This window comes from Hyposmocoma kahamanoa, unplaced genomic scaffold (assembly GCF_003589595.1).
Source record: "Hyposmocoma kahamanoa isolate Upper Pololo Valley unplaced genomic scaffold, ASM358959v1 64, whole genome shotgun sequence".
Classification (NCBI taxonomy): domain Eukaryota; kingdom Metazoa; phylum Arthropoda; class Insecta; order Lepidoptera; family Cosmopterigidae; genus Hyposmocoma; species Hyposmocoma kahamanoa.
Genome location: NW_020653852.1, coordinates 22181124 through 22199101, shown reverse-complemented (window position 1 = coordinate 22199101; position 17978 = coordinate 22181124). Strand labels below are relative to the sequence as shown.

At 36.0% G+C, this 17978-nt stretch overlaps 1 protein-coding gene across 1 annotated transcript in view; it reads left to right on the top strand.

Moving 5' to 3' along the window:
* Positions 1-17978, top strand: part of LOC113231117 (probable inactive protein kinase DDB_G0270444) — a 63128-nt gene that overhangs the window by 38608 nt on the left and 6542 nt on the right. The window contains exons 4-9 of the mRNA XM_026465288.1: positions 910-1052; positions 9795-9874; positions 13829-14387; positions 14843-14994; positions 16975-17073; positions 17535-17544. Coding sequence (XP_026321073.1) covers positions 910-1052; positions 9795-9874; positions 13829-14387; positions 14843-14994; positions 16975-17073; positions 17535-17544 — 1043 coding nt within the window. The remainder of the gene's footprint in view (positions 1-909; positions 1053-9794; positions 9875-13828; positions 14388-14842; positions 14995-16974; positions 17074-17534; positions 17545-17978) is intronic.

Below are 17978 nucleotides of genomic sequence, written 5' to 3'. Positions count from 1 at the left end.
AAACTAGTGGAGTAATTTCACAAAAAATAATTGAATATCAATTCAATAAAAATTTAATTAATATTTTAATTACCCCGACGTTTCGGATTTATTGCAACGTCCATGGTCTCTGGTTATGGTCATGGACTAAAGAGGCTAATGTCAACTACCCGCACTCGACCTACATTATTTATTTGTGTAGGGTTGTCACTAGACCGACACACAAGTCGCCGGATGTCGTGAATGTTGTGTGTCGGTATAGTGACAACCCTATTGCACAAATAAATAATGAAAATTGAAAGCAAATAGTTAATTTATATTATTGTTAATTAATACATATTTAAAGTATATTCTGCCAAAATATTAAATAATGCTATATAAAATTATATTTCTTATGAAAAATGCAACATTGTTACAAACATAATTTCATTATCTCATATTAAGTAATTCAACTGACTCTAAAAAGAAAGGCTGTATTTCAGTGCCTTCTAGACCATGGACGTTACAATAGAAACGTCGTGGTAATTAAAAAATGTTTTATACATGATTACCTATACATAATTTATTTTAAACTCAATCATTTTCATTTTGAATGAATTTCGATAAAATAAATATGCAAACGTATCGAGTTCTTAGGCTTCGCGATTGTTACACATAGGAAATGAAACTATTTTTCCGGATTTAAGGCGCGTATATTTGTTTTTTCAAACAAACCGAACGTTTCGGGCTCTTTACAGGTCCCATCGGTCAGTCAACCGTGACCATGGGACCTGTAAAGGGCCCGAAACGTCGGTTTCTTTGAAAAAACAAATATACGCGATTTAAATCCCGAAAAATAGTTTCATTTCCTAAATATGCAAACGATTGTACAAATATGCAGCCGAGATCGACGCATGCATCTGTTAGCAGCCTAAATTCAAGTTTGTCCAGGAACATTGTGTTGAAAAAACCCGGTCTATTGCAGTTGATCTTCAAACGCTCCAGCACTGTGCCGTACGATTCTATTGCCTCGGATCCGCAATTCAGGCGACGGGTCTTCAGAGATGACTCGCGCTCCACCCCGGATAGACTAGGTAAGAGACTGGCTCATATTTATAAATATGCAACTTTCACTGTAGCTTATGCGTGATGGAGGTATGGGATGGTCATCAGGGCGCTGGACATAAGTCCGAAGCAATTGGTATACATGTGTTTCACTCATAAATCTGATAATTGGATTCCATCACAGAAAATTCATGCACTTAAGCTCAATTTACATTGCCGCGTAACAGAATGGAATCGTATTTTTCTAACCATATCATAATGAACCATCGAGCATATATACTCGATGTAATGAACTTATCGTCAACGTCAAATGTTGTGTAACGTACAAACTAGGAGTCAATACTCTCAGTACAGAGTACAAAAAAAAGCCAGACCTCAAAAGTAATTCGTCCCCTAGTTTGCTACCCTTAGAGGTGGAATATTGTCTTCTAATTTAAATCGGACCACTATTGAGATACCCTCTTTCCAACAAAAAAAAAATCATCAAAATCTGTTCATAAACGCCGAAGTTATCGCGTAATATACTTACAAAAAAAACATGCAGTCGAATAGAGAATCTCCTCCTTTGTTGAAGTCAATTAAAAACAGATCTCGGAAATATCCACGGCTACCGTATCGTTCCTAGTTTGTGCGTTAAATGACTTAAAGTTCCCATCTGAGCGCATAAAACCGATCCCCAGTGGATTCGTTTTATTTTATATTATTTGCTATTCCCAGCGGATCCCCTTTGCACGGGATCAAGAATAAATATTAATATGTTATTCTCACCTGATACCCTGGTTTTACAAGCTATTTTTAGGTACTGTATGTAGTACAGTCAACAAGAAAATGTATTTCAGGGTTGTACTGTATTTTATTTAGTTTATAACAAATGAACAATATTGACTGTACTTTAAAGGTCGATATCTTTAAACCTTTGTTATTTTCTTAAAAAAATACCAAAATACATTTTGAACAAGGAATTATTACGTGGTGCATATTGCTCATCACTTAAAAGTTCAAAGAAAAACTTAGATTTTAAATATTACTTGAGACTGATTTTTTATTACTTGTGATTTGCAATATGTAAATATTAATGACCTGTCACAACAAAATTTGATTGTCTGTGATAATTATAACACTTGACCACAATTGCTCAACAAATGAATATTTGATTTTAAAACTTCTTTTTCTCTTGATTGTACTTACTTTACAAATATAATGAGGGGATCCGCTGGAAGTTGCAAAATATATAGTGGATCAGTTCGGATTTAAAATTGACGGTGGATCAGTTGCAGAGGATCAGATGGGAATAATCCCATTATGCTATGTACAATTTCGTCAGAAAAATTTACATTTCATAGTAAATTGAGCCGTATTTGTTTTGCTTTTCTCGCACAAATTGTTAAGCAAATTATGTATACTGTACATATCTAACTGAGGTGGTGCCTTCGTCATTGAATCTTAATTGAGAAGTAAGTTGAGACATTGAATTTTGTTCAATTCTTCGACAATAGATTTAAGTAGTAATTATTTTTAAGTGATATGATAGCTATTCCGAATCATGGCCCCTGGTGCCACTCGCACGGGTATCAACTTGAACTGGTGGTTGTTCTCCTTTTTGAACATACCAGTCTTTCGTGAGACATTCCGCGTGCAGGTCTCACTTAATAACTCAGAGCAACAGTCAAACCGATTCTGATGATTTGGAAGACTATCGACTGGTATTGCATAAGACCGTAAGATTGTTACGCATGAAACACTCAGAGAACGGGTGTGGGTCGGGTGTGGGACCCGACCTGTGCCCGTCTCACCCCCGCGCGTTGTGTGTTGACGTCCATATACCTAAATACATGGAATTATACCCGCCGTGCTCCCGGCCCGACACGTGCCCGACTCGCACCCGCTGTCAGTGTGTTTCACGCTTTACGTTCAATTGAAGTTAAAGAAATTGGTGGTTAATATAATATAAGTGGAATTTGTGATGATGACCTTTTACATTCCTTTTGATGGTTTTCCGAACAATGGATATGTTAAAACAAACTTTTGTACTCAGCATTTGTTGCGTATTCAAGGAATTATAATAATATTATCCATGATAAGAGCTAATTATTATTAAGTCTTGTTATAAAAACATCCGGCTCGCAGGACCAATTAAAAATTGCCTTTTTTACGCACGCAGGACCAAAAGAGCGGGACGCGAGTAAGTACAAAGTTTCGATAACGCACGTTTTTATTAATTATGTCGACACACGAATGAAAAGCGATAATCTATCCTGTTATTTTTTATAATTCTTTATTACCAAATAATAAAACGTGAATAACGGGCTATTTATGCAAGAGTACCATTGTAAATTTAGACAGGGATGGTACAAAAAATACTCGGTAAGTGGTATTTCTTACAACAATAAAGGGTTGCCTCAAATTGGTGCAGAAACGCAACGCTGCACTGGCTTAAAACGAACATAAATTTTATCTTCTACAAGATAAGGTTCTTTAAACAAAAAAAGAATAAGATGCAGCAAGCGGCGCCGCTCTGCGCGTCCTTTTCAAAATGCTTTATAGTATTGAACGTATTTCCTATTAAATAAAATATAAATGTCTTCGAAGGCCAATAATAACGCAGCTTGCTTTTCAATGTGTAACTTAGCTTCGCAACAATAAGGTTAATTTCGTTTAAAAACAGACAGCAGAATATTTATTGGGATAAAAAATAACAGTTGCGCTCCGATTTGAGGCGGCTCTGAAGGTGGTTTTCCATCGGCGAGGCGAGACGCGACGAGGCGAGACGTGGATTGAAATTTGTATGACAAAATTTCAATTTTCTCTAGATCAATGTGGTTATCGGTGGAAATGGTCTGGATTGACGTGGATGGGCGAGGTGAGAATTGAAATATTTTTTGATGTAATATTGAGCCGTATAACTGCCTACGTACAGCATTATACTTATATTTAACTGCCTTCGTGGCCGAACGGTTACCAAGCTGGAATGCCACGCAGAGGTCCTGGGTTTGATTCCCAGGCCGGGAGAAATGTGTGTATGGCTTACATTTATATTTATATATGAGTTTGGGTGTAATTTGTGGTTTCCCTAGTGCGGGGCCATGAGTGTGTTGCGTTATTATACTCTGCAACGGAAACACGATTTCTCGCGCGAGCTATTAATGGCCATTTTTGATGGAAATAGGCCGGCAAGATTTCAATGCTCGTCTCTTCTCGTCTCGTCATATCTCGCCGGTGGAAAACCACCTTAAAGGGCCTAACGTACGCTGTTGACGCATAGGAATTATTTGTATCATGACATAGAACATAGAAAAATCTGAATCGAACATGTAAATAAGTTTTTTCCTTCAATTTGCCCACGCCGATACGTGAAAAAGGGCACTTTATGTTATCAACGTTCCTGCCCCTAACCTGCGCATGTTGCAGACTTGTAAAATACAATGGTTATAAAATGAATTTAAATGAAACAGGTGAATTGCTAAACCGGGTATATCGACTGACCTGTTTAATAAATCCAGCCTGTAACGTATTAAGGAATATCGAGGGTGTCTAAGTTAGGGGTTTGCAATAAATCAGGGGACATCGAACTGGAGGCGCTGCGGGCGCGGCTGGCGGAGACAGAGCGCGCCATGCAGCGGATTGTGACACAACTTGCGGCGCACAACGCGGTACTCCAGCTCCGCTAACTTTGTCTCTCTTTCTCTTTTGTACTCTGTGGAATCTGGGATCAAAATCTACTTACCTTTTCTAGTCTGTGGATAAAAAGTTAATTGTTGTCTACCTCACTAAGATTAAATTTAAATTAGATACATTCTTATTGCCGGTTCTTTATTCTTTAGGAAGTGATCAGCTTGTGCAAGTTCCGCAGCTATATTTGTTTAAATTCACGTCTCTATATCGTAGAGATTTGTTTGAATGTTTAGTAGTTAATTATTTTGTTACATCTTTTTAAATAAAAGCATTTATCGCACTGTCAACAATACAGTGACACAATTCGAAAAATAACATTTTTAGGAAACTGTCAAAAATTCATTTATTTATCGTAAAAGATACTGCATCAACTTAACACAAAATAGTCTTAGACAATTAGACGCATACGTTCACCATACAAGGTGCACAAGAATTAACCAATGAAATACAAAGTTATAAAATTACAGCAATAATTTGAGGGATTTGTGTTTTTGATACGAAATTTATTAATATAAAAAAGAATAACGGGAGAAATAAAGTTAATGTATTCATATTAAATGGAATTTAGTCATATCGAATTATTAGGCTTTCGCGATTGCTATACATTGAAAATGAAACTATTTTTTATTTTTCGGATTTAAGTCAAGTAAAAAAAAAAATTTTCAAAATGTGCTGGAGACGAATGCTGAGAATGCTGGAGACGAATGCTGAAAATACCGCTTAAAGTACCAGTGCATCAACCCTGCCTCAGCTCCAAAATCAAAATTTTTGTTCGGTTGTTCACTATACGCTACCAACGCATTCTTTCATATTTCGACCACCTGCTGCGCTGAAGCGGTGAAAGTTTGAAGAAACTGATTGTAGTTGGAAACCCGGAGGAAAGCGATTACGGGGTCGTGCATCAACAGGTCCATCTTGTTTCTTGTTGTTGTCCAAGTGAAAGACTGATTGTCCTCCAAATTTCACACGGTCGTAAGAGACGCGCTGGATGGAAACAGATGGAGGCAGATCATCCGTTTCAGAAGTAGGTACGACGCCGACCACGAAACTCAGACTTGAGTGAACGACTAGAGAGAGAGAGAGAGTGAGAGAAAAAAAAAGTATTTTCGAAGGCACGCATAGCTGATGTTGAGAAAAGGACTGCCAGACGGAGATGGGCTCACACAACTACTTGATGGATCGGGATACTCGGTAGAAGGACCTGCGACGACGAGACAGATCAAGGAGATGGCGGGATGACTTGGATGCGTGTATAAAGGACTGGTCTGATAATGCGCCGGGAGCTGTGGAAATCGAGAAGAGAGCCCTTTACCCAGACGTCGGACACAATAAAGAAAAAAAAAACAATTTAAATAAAAAGAAATAGTTTCAAATCCAGCCAAATTTGTCGGTTTCTCAAAAATGTTACTTTTCGCATTACACCATTTTATTGTTGAGGATGCAATTTGTTACTTCTTTTTGTTTTATTTACATTCTGATTTGCTACTCCTTATTTTATTTTACCATTGAACAATTTTCAATCCCACTACGTTCTCTGTTAAATTGTCATATAATTGCTTATTTAAATAAATTAATTTTAAAACAGATTTTTATTGTTTCTTAAAATTTAATTCGTAAGTTACATATACGGTGTTATGTTTTAAGTAAAGAGAAAGACAGACATAGTTTTCAGCCAATCGCGTGTCGTATACAGGGTGCTTTGTGTCCCTACTTAGCGCTAGCGGTGCATGGTGACGTAGCCCGGAGCATTTGACGATTGTGCCTGGCTAGAAAAATAATATTAGACTGTGTTTGATAACAGTATGTTTTATTTTTATAACTAGACTTTCGTAAGTCTTTACCCTGTAGTTCCTAATAGGAATAATTCTAACTTTTTTATAAAAAAAAACCTACCTCAAAAGTTTGCTTTCACTGTATTCGTTCTACGGTCTCGTCAACGATAACTGAAACGCGTATGGAAGTCCTCGTCAAAACAAATCATATGCACCCAATCAAAAGGTAGCTAGTAAGTAAGTAAATTATTAATACAAAGATAGAAATTTTTCCTTCGATCCGGCCGGATTCGAATCGACGTCTTCTAGCAACCAAAAAAAAACCAGATCTGACAACAAGCACATAGAAAAATTCGTGAGATCCACTGGTTCGTTCTGTGGCTTAGTTGGCAAAGCGTCTGGCACGGTTTGCTAGAAGGCGTGGGTTCGAATTCGGCCGGATCGAGGGAATTTTTTCTAAGTGTTCCATTGTAGTAATGATTATAACAAAGTAGTGAAGTAGTTTCACAAAAAATTATTGTAATCATGGTCATAAAACATACTGACATTCAATAAAACACTTAATTAAGTAAATTCTTTATTTCCTCCACAAATTTATAACAATTGAAATGACAGAACAGTAGTGCATACAGGGAAATTTGTAGAGACTGGAGCCTAACTGGGACACCCTGTGTTTCAGGTCACCATCTGCTACGTACTGTTACTTTCGTCTGTCTGCCATTTTCATCATCAGATCAGATCTAGGTCACCACAACATTTTATTTTATTTATTATTGTTAGAATTACATTTATATGCCAAAATTTATTGAAGTCGGTTAACGTTTTGTTAAATATGAAAGCTCTTTATAAAGTTTAATAAGAAGGCTCGTTGATTAACTACTTTGCCTCGAAAAACATTTACAAAGAACAAATTACCTTTACATTTTTATTTAAAAAAACCGACCTTAAAACCTTGTGGAATTACATCTGTTTAAATTTTGTTGAAATTGGTTGAAATCCAATAAACCGGAATCATCCCCTGATTTGCTTCCCTAAAAGATGAAATATTTTCTTCAAATTTGAAGTGGACCTCTATTGAGGTATCCCTTTAAACAAAAAAATAATCATCGAAATCAGTCCACAAATGTGAAAGTAATAGAGTAACATACACATAATCAGTACAGATAAATTGGGAACTTCTCCTTTTTTGAAGTCGGTTATTTGTTATTAACCGACTTCAGAGCGAATTAAAAAAACACTATTCGTTAACTATTTCTCTTTAACGATTTGATAAGTGAGGTTTATTTACATTATTGTTTATTCAAAATTTAAAGCGTGTCTCACATACGTTTCTCTGATCCAAAAGTGAGTAACTGAAGCACTAGTGTTATGGAAATCACAATATACAAAAGTTACTTTTTTTGCATTGACCCCGCTGGGAATCAGGTTTAAAGAACTCTCTCTATTAGGTCGAAGACATTGACTCTTTTCGATGTATTATAGCAATACCAAGCGTCGTATTCTAGAACTCTACTCAATGCTCAAGTCAGGATTGCACTGGAAACACAAGCACTGGAAATACGACCCTAATGGTAGGGACTTGAGTATGATTTCGAGTGCTTTAAACCATACTCAAATCCTGACTTGAGCATTGAGTAGAGTTCTAGAATACGACCCCAAGTGGGCCTCAGTTTTATTTTCATTTCGTCACAATAACTTGAAAGAAAGTAACATCATCATCCCATTGCACGTTCCTTTACTGGGCCCGGGTCTCATTTAAAGGACTGTTTAAGCCATATTCCTGTCAACCACATCCATTACCTGGTCTCAACTTAGGGAATTCCCTTCACTATGAGTACCAGAGCCACTGCACTACTTAGAAGACCGAAACCAGAACCAATTTACAAAATTTCATTTCTCAAATTGGTCTTAGGACGCGTTCCCACTATGTCCTAACGTTTCAATTTCATATCACATTACAAATTTAAGATGGAACATTAATTGATGGTATACATGTAACGCCCTGTAAGGGCACAGCAGAAGGCTAAATTCATAAATCACACTATTTAATTATATTCAATTATTACATTACAGTATAATATCATACCATTAAATTATTATATCACATTATTACATACGTTTATTTATCTTTGGATGACTGTCGCGTCTAGCTTGTTCCCATATCACGACTATCTGTCGTGACTGTGTCGTGGACGTTTTTTGAACGACTGTCGGGTCTAGCTGTTCCCACTAGATCGTGACAATTTATCGGTTCACGACAGCCGCCTTGTCGTTTGCACAACAGAATCATTTGAAGTTGCGATTATCTGTCGTCACATTTTTATCGTAACGATTTACTTATCGTCGGACTTCCATTGTCACGACATAGTGGAAACGGGCCCTAATGGGGAAACGAACTCAAGACCTCATCCAGCGCCCGCAGTGTCCTTGCGAGGCCATCATGGTTTCCAGTGTTGTGAACTGTCGAAATGTACTTATACTAGTACATTACATAATTTGTCAGTACTTTTTTTTCGACACGTGGAAGACCTAGAAGGAGATGGCGTGACGAGTTAGGCTCTTATGTGAGATCTTGGCTTGTAGTGGGGCAGTGGCGGCTGAAAAAGAAAAAAAAAAGGTTGCCTGGAAGAAATTGCTACATAGCAATAAGGCTGCCTGTTGCACCTTAACTTATTATTTTTATAATGTAAGTTACAGTTATGTGTTCTCACTTTAACTTTATGTGCAATAAAGAATATTTCATTCATTCATTCATTTCACTAATTGTAAGTCATATAGGTACTTGCCGTTACGGGGACTCTAAGCGTCATTCGAGAAGCAACCGTTCTCCTATTGGATTACCAGCGCTCGCTTGAAAGAAATGACCAAATCCAATAAACTACTATCCAATAATCTCCCTATAGTAAACTATAAGTAACAACTAACTGTTGGCAAAGAACCAAATTCTCACAGGCATGGTCGTCGACTGCATCCGTCCTTCGTTTGTTTTCATTGAACTCTATATTTGTAACGTATTTGCGTTTCCCTCTCCTTAGATTATTTTTATGAAACAATTTTTTTAAAGAGATTGATGCTCGTTTATTTTGCTCTTGTATTAAATTTTGAACTTCAATTGTTTCCTTGATGCAAATTAGGAATTGTGATTTGAAATCAAAATTCTTTTTGTATATCGGCGTTAAAGCCGCAGGATCCTGTTTAACTTGAACAGGTATTGAATACGTGAAGCGTCACTAAACGATCAATTAATCGAGGATACAAACGGACAATAAAAAGATATTAAAGAAAAATATGAATGAAAGTTATTAACGTTTAGTGATTGTCGTGCAGTTGTCACGGCCATATCGGGCCTGGTAGCCGAGGTGCAGCAACAGATGGAGGCGACCTACGCGCAGAACCAGCAGACACAGGTCATTGCATGACACCGCTTCCTGGCCATCATGACACCATTTTTTTGACTCATGACAACCTTATTCGTTCTTAACAGCCTTTCTTTGACCCATGACACTTTTATAAATTTTTATGACAACTACGCAGTACTAGATAGGGATGGGCGATAGTTACTAAAAATAATCGAATAGGTTTTGGGAAATTAAACTATTTTTCCGGATTTACATCGCGTATATTTGTTTTTTCAAACATATAATAATATAATAAAAATATATGTAATATAAATAGGGTGGTTTGCATTAATATTACCACCTCAGTCAATCGTGATCATGGGACCTGTAAAGGGCCTGAAACGTTGGTTTGTTTGAAAAAACAAATATACGCGACTGAAATCCGGAAAAATAGTTTCATTTCCTAATAATCAAATTATTCAATTATAAACATAATCGAAATAATTCGATCGTTGATATCAGTTATACGTCTTTTTTGAAGATGGAGTAAAATGACAGTTCATTGTGCAAAAGTGTTGCCCGTTTGCAAGAAGCTAGTGTTTGTAGTCGATACATATTCTATCGATTATCGAGTGCATGTTGGTTACGCTTATGCAATAAATGTCCGAATTTGTTTCATTTGAATCATTATCGGCTTATTATTCGTCCAACTGCTGGGCACATGTTCATTTGATATTTTTTTTAAAGTAAATGAATTGGCAATTTTTGTAAGTCCATACATACCTTCACTGCATTTAGAACTATGTCTATTAAAAATACAAAGAGCAGACATATTTAAAAGTTTTTAATTTTAACCGATTTCCATCCTAGTAGACCAACTGTCGAAATAAGAATGAAGAAGACAATAACGCAATTAGTAATCTTTAGAACGTGTGTCGTAACATTCACAATTTCAAATTTTGCCTTCTTTCACAATCTATCGATAAAACTGTCGACAACAACTACATGGCTAAAATTTTATGAGAACTGGCATACCTGCAAGTGTCATTTTACTCCGTCTTCAAAAATGACAAACTATAGCTACTAATTAAGTTACTACACTTCACTTTTTTATTGTTGATCAAATATCGAATGTGAATCGAAATGGTTACTTATCTACTAGTTAGTAATTTTTGATTGTTGATCAAATACCGCAATAGTAATAGGATCGAAAGGTACTAAATAATTAATAGGATATGATAGGATTTTTACGTTCCGTAGCATGGTATAGAATACCTTTTTTAGACACCGAAAATGTAATTAGTAATTACTAAATTAGTAACATTCATACATTAGTGATAATAATATTCTATTATTTTCGGTAAAGACGACTAAATCGACAATCGAATATAAGACAGGAAATAGGAAAATATCGATTTTATCGATATTTTTTTAGTAACAATAGCCCATCACTACTACTAGAGCCAGACATAACTTGATATACGCAAGAGGTGGTACACCTCTTGCCGTATATCAAGACAATGCAATTTACTCAACTATGACACGATGAACAGAATAAACTTTCTGTACTCATGGCATATATCTATTGACCATGATGTGATGTTTCTGGACAGCTAAACGAAGAACCGGTTGCCATTGGTCACCGAATGGCACTGCTCTGACACACGTTGAACCAAACAGCATTTCGCTAGTCCCTTCTCGGCATCTACCATTTACATAGACTGATATTACTGCATTTTAGCTATAACCGGTTCACAGTATCCTGTTCTGGTTTATAAAATAAAATATTTATTTCCTCCATAAAATTGTAATAGCAGAACAATGAACCTCAGGGTGCGTACAGATATGACGAATGCGTCCGTTTGCGATAGGCTCGCGAGCTGTACACGTGCATTATTATTATTAATAGTGATAATCCATATCATTGCAAGGTGTGGAATTGCCTCTTTTTCGCCAAAAAATTTAAAACCCGGGCGGGTTGCGATTAGGTTTGAATCCACTGCCCAGCACTGGTTACAGATGGATTTTAACATCAAATTTTAAAGTGTCGCTTTGTTTAAATTACTCGTAATTAGTTTCCATTCGTCGTATAATTGGTAAACTAAACGTTCTCGGTACTACGTGAAGCAATTTCGATTTAAAACAAACGACAATGAGAAAACAATGGTTTAAGTGTAATCCATTTGTACGTGTCTGACATACATACTACCTTTTTATTTCTGTGATACGAAACAAGTATACAGTACCACATTCCTGATTTTACATAAAATAGCTGCCGATTTTTGTGTTTTTTTTTTATTTCTTAAATAATTATTATAATGGCAACTTTATTCTAAAATTTGTGTTAAATCGTGTTTAGAAATATTGACTAAATAGGTATTATAAATTTTTCATGAAACATGATTAGTTATCGGCTTCTGGTCTCTGCTGTCTGGTTTTTGATGTATATTCACGAAAATCTTAAAATATTGAATGACTTTGACTATCATACTTTTTGGCGACACCATGTCTTTCTGATGGCACATTTCTCTTGACGAAACCTTTTCTTTCTGACGATACGTTTACGTTATTCTCACGAAAGAAGATGATCTTTCCGAAGAAAGAAAGGTGTCCTTTTCTCCTTCACGATATTTTTTCTTTCTGATAATACCTTTTCTTCTTGACGACACCTTTTTTTCTAACGACGCCTTGTTTTGTTGACGACGTCTTTTCTTTTTGACAACATTTTTCTTTCTGAGGACACCTTTTCTTTTTTACGATACGTTTACATCATTTTGAGGTTTCATTTCTGACGAACATATCTTTAATGTCCATAGGACATCTCTATCCCATAAATCTATATTCATTTTAACTAACTCGTTTCACATTTACAAGCAGTACTTTTGAGTTGCAATTTTCAGCCCTGAATTTTTGTGTTATTATTATGCATGATTTTGGCTTATTTTTTTAAATTTTTTATTACCGCCTATCGCCACTGTCTGTGTCTGTACCCGAGTTACCAAGTTACTAACAAGTTAAAAAATGGATTAATTAACTGAAATTATAAATAAAAAAGTATTAATATTAATTACTATAAATAAACTGCTGGTTAATGTAAATATACATAATTTTAAGAACATAAATATTGCGTTTTGTTTGTTTTGTTAGTTTTGCTTTTCCAGCTTTATTAGAAGCACTTTTTAGGAAGCATTGTAAGTGTTATTTTAAATTCATAAGTCGTATACAGGTTGTTGCAAAAGAGTTCTTTTGAAGTATTGTTCTCACAAGTTTTTACATAAGATGGTGTTATAATTTTATGGTAATATAATTTTATCTTGTTGTCTTCGACGGAATGCTGTTGTGGAGATCATACCTGGGGTTAAAAAACAATCATGTATATAAAATAAAACAAAAAGAAATATAGAAGGTACAGCTGGCAGCATATCACGCTAGACATTGACGGATCTCATTCGGTTGCACTGCAGGTGATATTCGAACAAAATTGTATAGCTCGATATGCTGTTGACTGCACAATGCGCCACATATTTTCAGAATTCTAGCTAAACAATTATCAAGTTCCCTGGTCATACATACATTTTTATGATCGCTCTAGAACCTGAATAATTGCGCCGTCTACAGTAAATTTTAGTCTGGCATTCTGACTTGTGTAATATAATTATGTAACAACCTGTATGAATATGTGAGTTATTTATGCACATATAGCGTTTTTCTTTGGCCACAACATGCATTGAGTTATAATTTCTTTATAGAATTAGTTGGTTTTTAAATTATTGTTTGAATGTGTTGAGGTAGTGCTAATTTTAGATTTCTAGACATTACACACTACTGCATAATACTAATATATATACATAATGAACTATTGAATTTAATCCCTTCAAACGTTCTTGTACTCCAAAGTAATATGTGGCTTGAATATTAGCTCTGATTTTATATTAACATGTTACACTTTATTTCCAAAACAAAAATTCAATAGTTCAGTTGAACTGAAAAACGCAATAGAGTAACAACCTCTGATATTTCTAGGATGTGCAGGATAACCACGCTCGTCCATACACGAACGGCACAGTCATACACAGTGGGCCAGTCCAAATCGTAGCAAGCGAGTATCGAGAACCTTGCAAAGAGAAAAGCCTGGAAATTCAGAAAGAGATGCCAGAACCAAGGGAAGCGTCTCCAGAATCTTACCCAGAGCCTAAAACTGTAGAAAAGGAAATTTCACCGGAGAAAGAGATCCTAAAACCAAAGGAAGCATCTCCAGAACCTTCTCCAGAGCCTGAAACTGTAGAAAAAGATATTTCACCTGAGAAACAGCTTGCGCCAAAGGAATTAACACCACGAGAAGAACAAACAACGCCAGAAACAGATATTACACCAGACGAAAAAGAGTTCAAACCACAAGAAATTACACCAAATACAAAAATGACACCTGAAAAAGAAGAGGATAATGTAGATGAAGAAATCGAGGATAATCTAGAAGAAGAAATCGAGGAAGTGGAAGAAGAAGAAAATGATCCGACAGAAGAATTAATAAAACTAACACAAAAGGTTGAACAGAAGACGGACACGCTAGCGAAACTTACAGGTACTGTATTTTTATCAGCTCATAAACATTCTAGATATTCGCCAGCACTTGATATGCAAAGACTTTTCAGAAGTGAGTTTTGCGATTCAAGAACTCGAACTTACTTTTGTCATGTAGGTTTCTTTGTGGTGTTTATTCTCCTAGCAAGCAATCGTTGATCAAGTTTTACCTGCAGTGACGCAGGTCAAGTCACCGTATACTTAAAGAAAATTTTGTAAATAACTAAGTTTTTGTTGTCACGTTACAAACTATTTCCTATAACAAAGTTTTTTCGAACTAGAAAATAAGTTTCCCTTTGTAGTTCCATGACATTAAAAACTTAACATGTCTGTCCGCTCTCACGCCAACATAGTTTTTTTCTGAGTGTACAGAAGTTCAACTTGAAATTAATTTGATCATGAACAATCGATATTAATGTCATCTTATCGATGATTTTTTTTAAATTTGCCTTACAGGAGAGTTTCTAGAAGAAGAAAAAGGAAAACTAAAAATACTGTCTACACCAGAATTAGAGAGAAAGACGTCTGACCTTCTAGAAGAAGCTCTGATAGAAAGCTCGCCAGAGAAGGAATCCGAAGTTGTGGACCAGGACAACGGCAGTGTCAAAGTGAGTGTTTTAACGTGATTTTGCTGTCAATAGTTCTTTCTTTGTAATTTATACGTTACAGGTTTAATCAGAGAATCCTTGAAATAGCTATTGACAGTGATCTTTTTGAATTAAATTTTTGTGACTATCACAAGTTTTGCTTTCATCGTGCTTAGCTTAAAATGCACTTGATTAATTAATTAATCAGTGGCGAGGGATGATTTGCAATACGTATTAATTTTTTTCATTGAATGAAAAAGGCAAAAGGGAAGTGCTTAGTATGTGGTATTTTGTAAGGGCTCAGGAAGCACTGTTTAAGTTGCCGGAGAAAATTGTCAAGCGTTTTGTTCTAAACAACAAAACTTGTAAACGTTATATGGGCGTTGTATATTGGATGAATAAAAATGTCCAATGCCTAAATTAATAAATATGTTAGGCAAGTTAATTTGAATGTTATATTTAGACCCCGCTTTGCTGATATTTATATGTTTCATTGGTAACTATTATACTTAATAATTTTAATTAAAAAATACTCCATTATTAACTAAACTATACTCCGTCCTTCAACCATTTTTTAACTTTTGACAGCTCGAATTCTAATCCATCAGTGATGCCTAATGCGTTTCCGATTCGATTTTTTTGTAACAATCGATTTTATTTATGAAGAAGTATAATCGTGAATGTGAGCGGGTTCAAAAAAAAAATTTTGTCTTTGGCTTTTCAACGACTTTTTAGTCGTAGCGCCATCTATGAGAAATCTATGAAAGATTTATCACCCAGTTAGTACCTTTACAGCTACTAGTCCTGGCGAAAGATGTCGCTATTCACAGTATTTTAAATTTTTATTGAATTGATATTCAATAATTTTTTGTGAAATTACTCCACTAGTTTGTTGTAATCATATGTTAAGATATTGTCTGATTAGAGTCGTGATGTTACGTTTGGGAGTTTGTGTACTCAAGAATGAATACTTACTGATGATTCTCGTTCAATATAATAAACAATAAAAAGTTGTAAGTTATTTATAATTTATTAATTTCCTTGTAATTTATTAGACGGGTACTAAAATTTATCAACTTAAATAATCTTCGATACATAATCTGTTGGCTCGATAAATATCGGAGCTAAAGAGCACGTCGCTTCTCTAAAATTGAAAAATAAAAGAGTCCTGGAATCATTGCATTTTTTGTCTATGGTTTTATGTCAATAATTACGGAACTTCGGAAGCATGCATGTATCAAAAGTTAAGTAAATGGTTGGACGGAGTATAAAAGATAACTTACGTATTTAAGTCCAATTTTTGCTCGATATATTTCGAACCAGTCCGTGATAGGCAATCTTCTTCCTTAATTTGACTGCCTCCGTGGCCGAACGGTTACCATGCTTACATGATTCGATTCCTGGGAGAAATAAATGTAAGCTATAAAATTTATTTCTCACGTGAATTTGGGTGTAATTTATGGTTGTCTATGTATATGTCCATGGCACCCGCGATACAGGGTTTCCCTAGTGCGGGGCTATAAAAAAAATTTATGAGCTTCCGCGGCGGTGACTTGAAAACTGCGCGCCCAAGCCCTGCCAGCATGTCAGACAGAATGTGGTTAGTTCGTATCCTACATAATGACTTTAATAATAACAAAGCAAACAAGGGTAGCTGCTCGCCACCGCAACCCGCCCCCGTACTGAACGACTGTCAGAGCTTTGGCGCGCCGAACCTCATGATTCAGGACCATGAACTGTTTCGAAACAATCTCAGAAAAAATTCGACTTAAATATGTGAGTTATCTGTCAGTTTAGTTATGTCTAAGTCTCGCGATAGTTTTCTATTTAAAAATGCTCCATTAGTTATAGGGGTATAAATTCTGGTTTGGGAGCCCGGTTGAACTCTACCTTTAGCAATACCAATTTTATTTATTATTTTACGTAGCCCACTTTACCGTTTAGCAATGATTGGTTTAAATAGTGTGAAATGGAAATGTGACGGTCCCCGTTCGCTCGTAGGTGGTAGGCATGGAGGTGACGGCCCACTCGGCGGACGGCGGGCAGTGGCCACGCGCCGCGCCGCCGCCCCTCACTCCGCTGCCGCCGCCCCGGCCCCCGGTGAGGCCCGCGCCTTCATTCACTGTACACATAATACAAACTCTTTACGACACTTGATCTCTTTTAACCAAAACTAAGTTTCCTAAAGATATTTGTTAAAAAACTTGCTCATTTCGCGTGTTATTTTGAATCATTGTACACCTAAAAGCCTGTCTCCCATTGTAGTAGGCAGAGGCCTCACTTCGATACGGTCCGGATACTTTAGTTTCCTCCGCTTATTCAACCTTTTCACATACGTATTTTTAATCATGGTACTTTTGTCTACTCCCGTTCTTCATTCGACATTCGACCGAAACAATTACTGTCAATTAAGTAATACTCGACCAAATTAAAAAAAAAAACAGATGATGTGAATGAAGCTTCACACTTGGTATTGTCGTTTGGTTTTATGAGAACGAGAGTAAACCCCCAGGGCCCCAGGCCTGCTAATTTTAAACTGAGATGCAGTTGTGAGTCCATAGAGTGTTAATGGTACGTACGTTTGGTATTCTGCTAAAAGTTAAGAGAAATAGCTTGTCAGTGGTTAGCCGTCGTGTTACCATTCGACTGTTATTGCAAAAGATAGTCATGGTCCGTGCACAAGATTTCAAAGTGCCCATTTCGAAAAGATGAAGAATACGAACGGCACGCAGGTGGCATTGACGCGGGTCTCCCTCTTTTTAATAATGAATGTCCGTCGTAAGAGCGTGAATATTCAAAAAGGTCACGCGCTCAGTACCTATTTTGTATACCAATTTTTATATTAATGCATTGTGTTATAGTTTGTTTCAATCCATTTTGAACAAAAAGTAAACAAAACTGTTTGGTTAAAATTCTAAAGCAATCACTCAATAAAACAAATAAGTAACACTTTCACGTGTATTTCTAAGATTTCGACTTGATATCTCATCACTTTTTTCAACAAT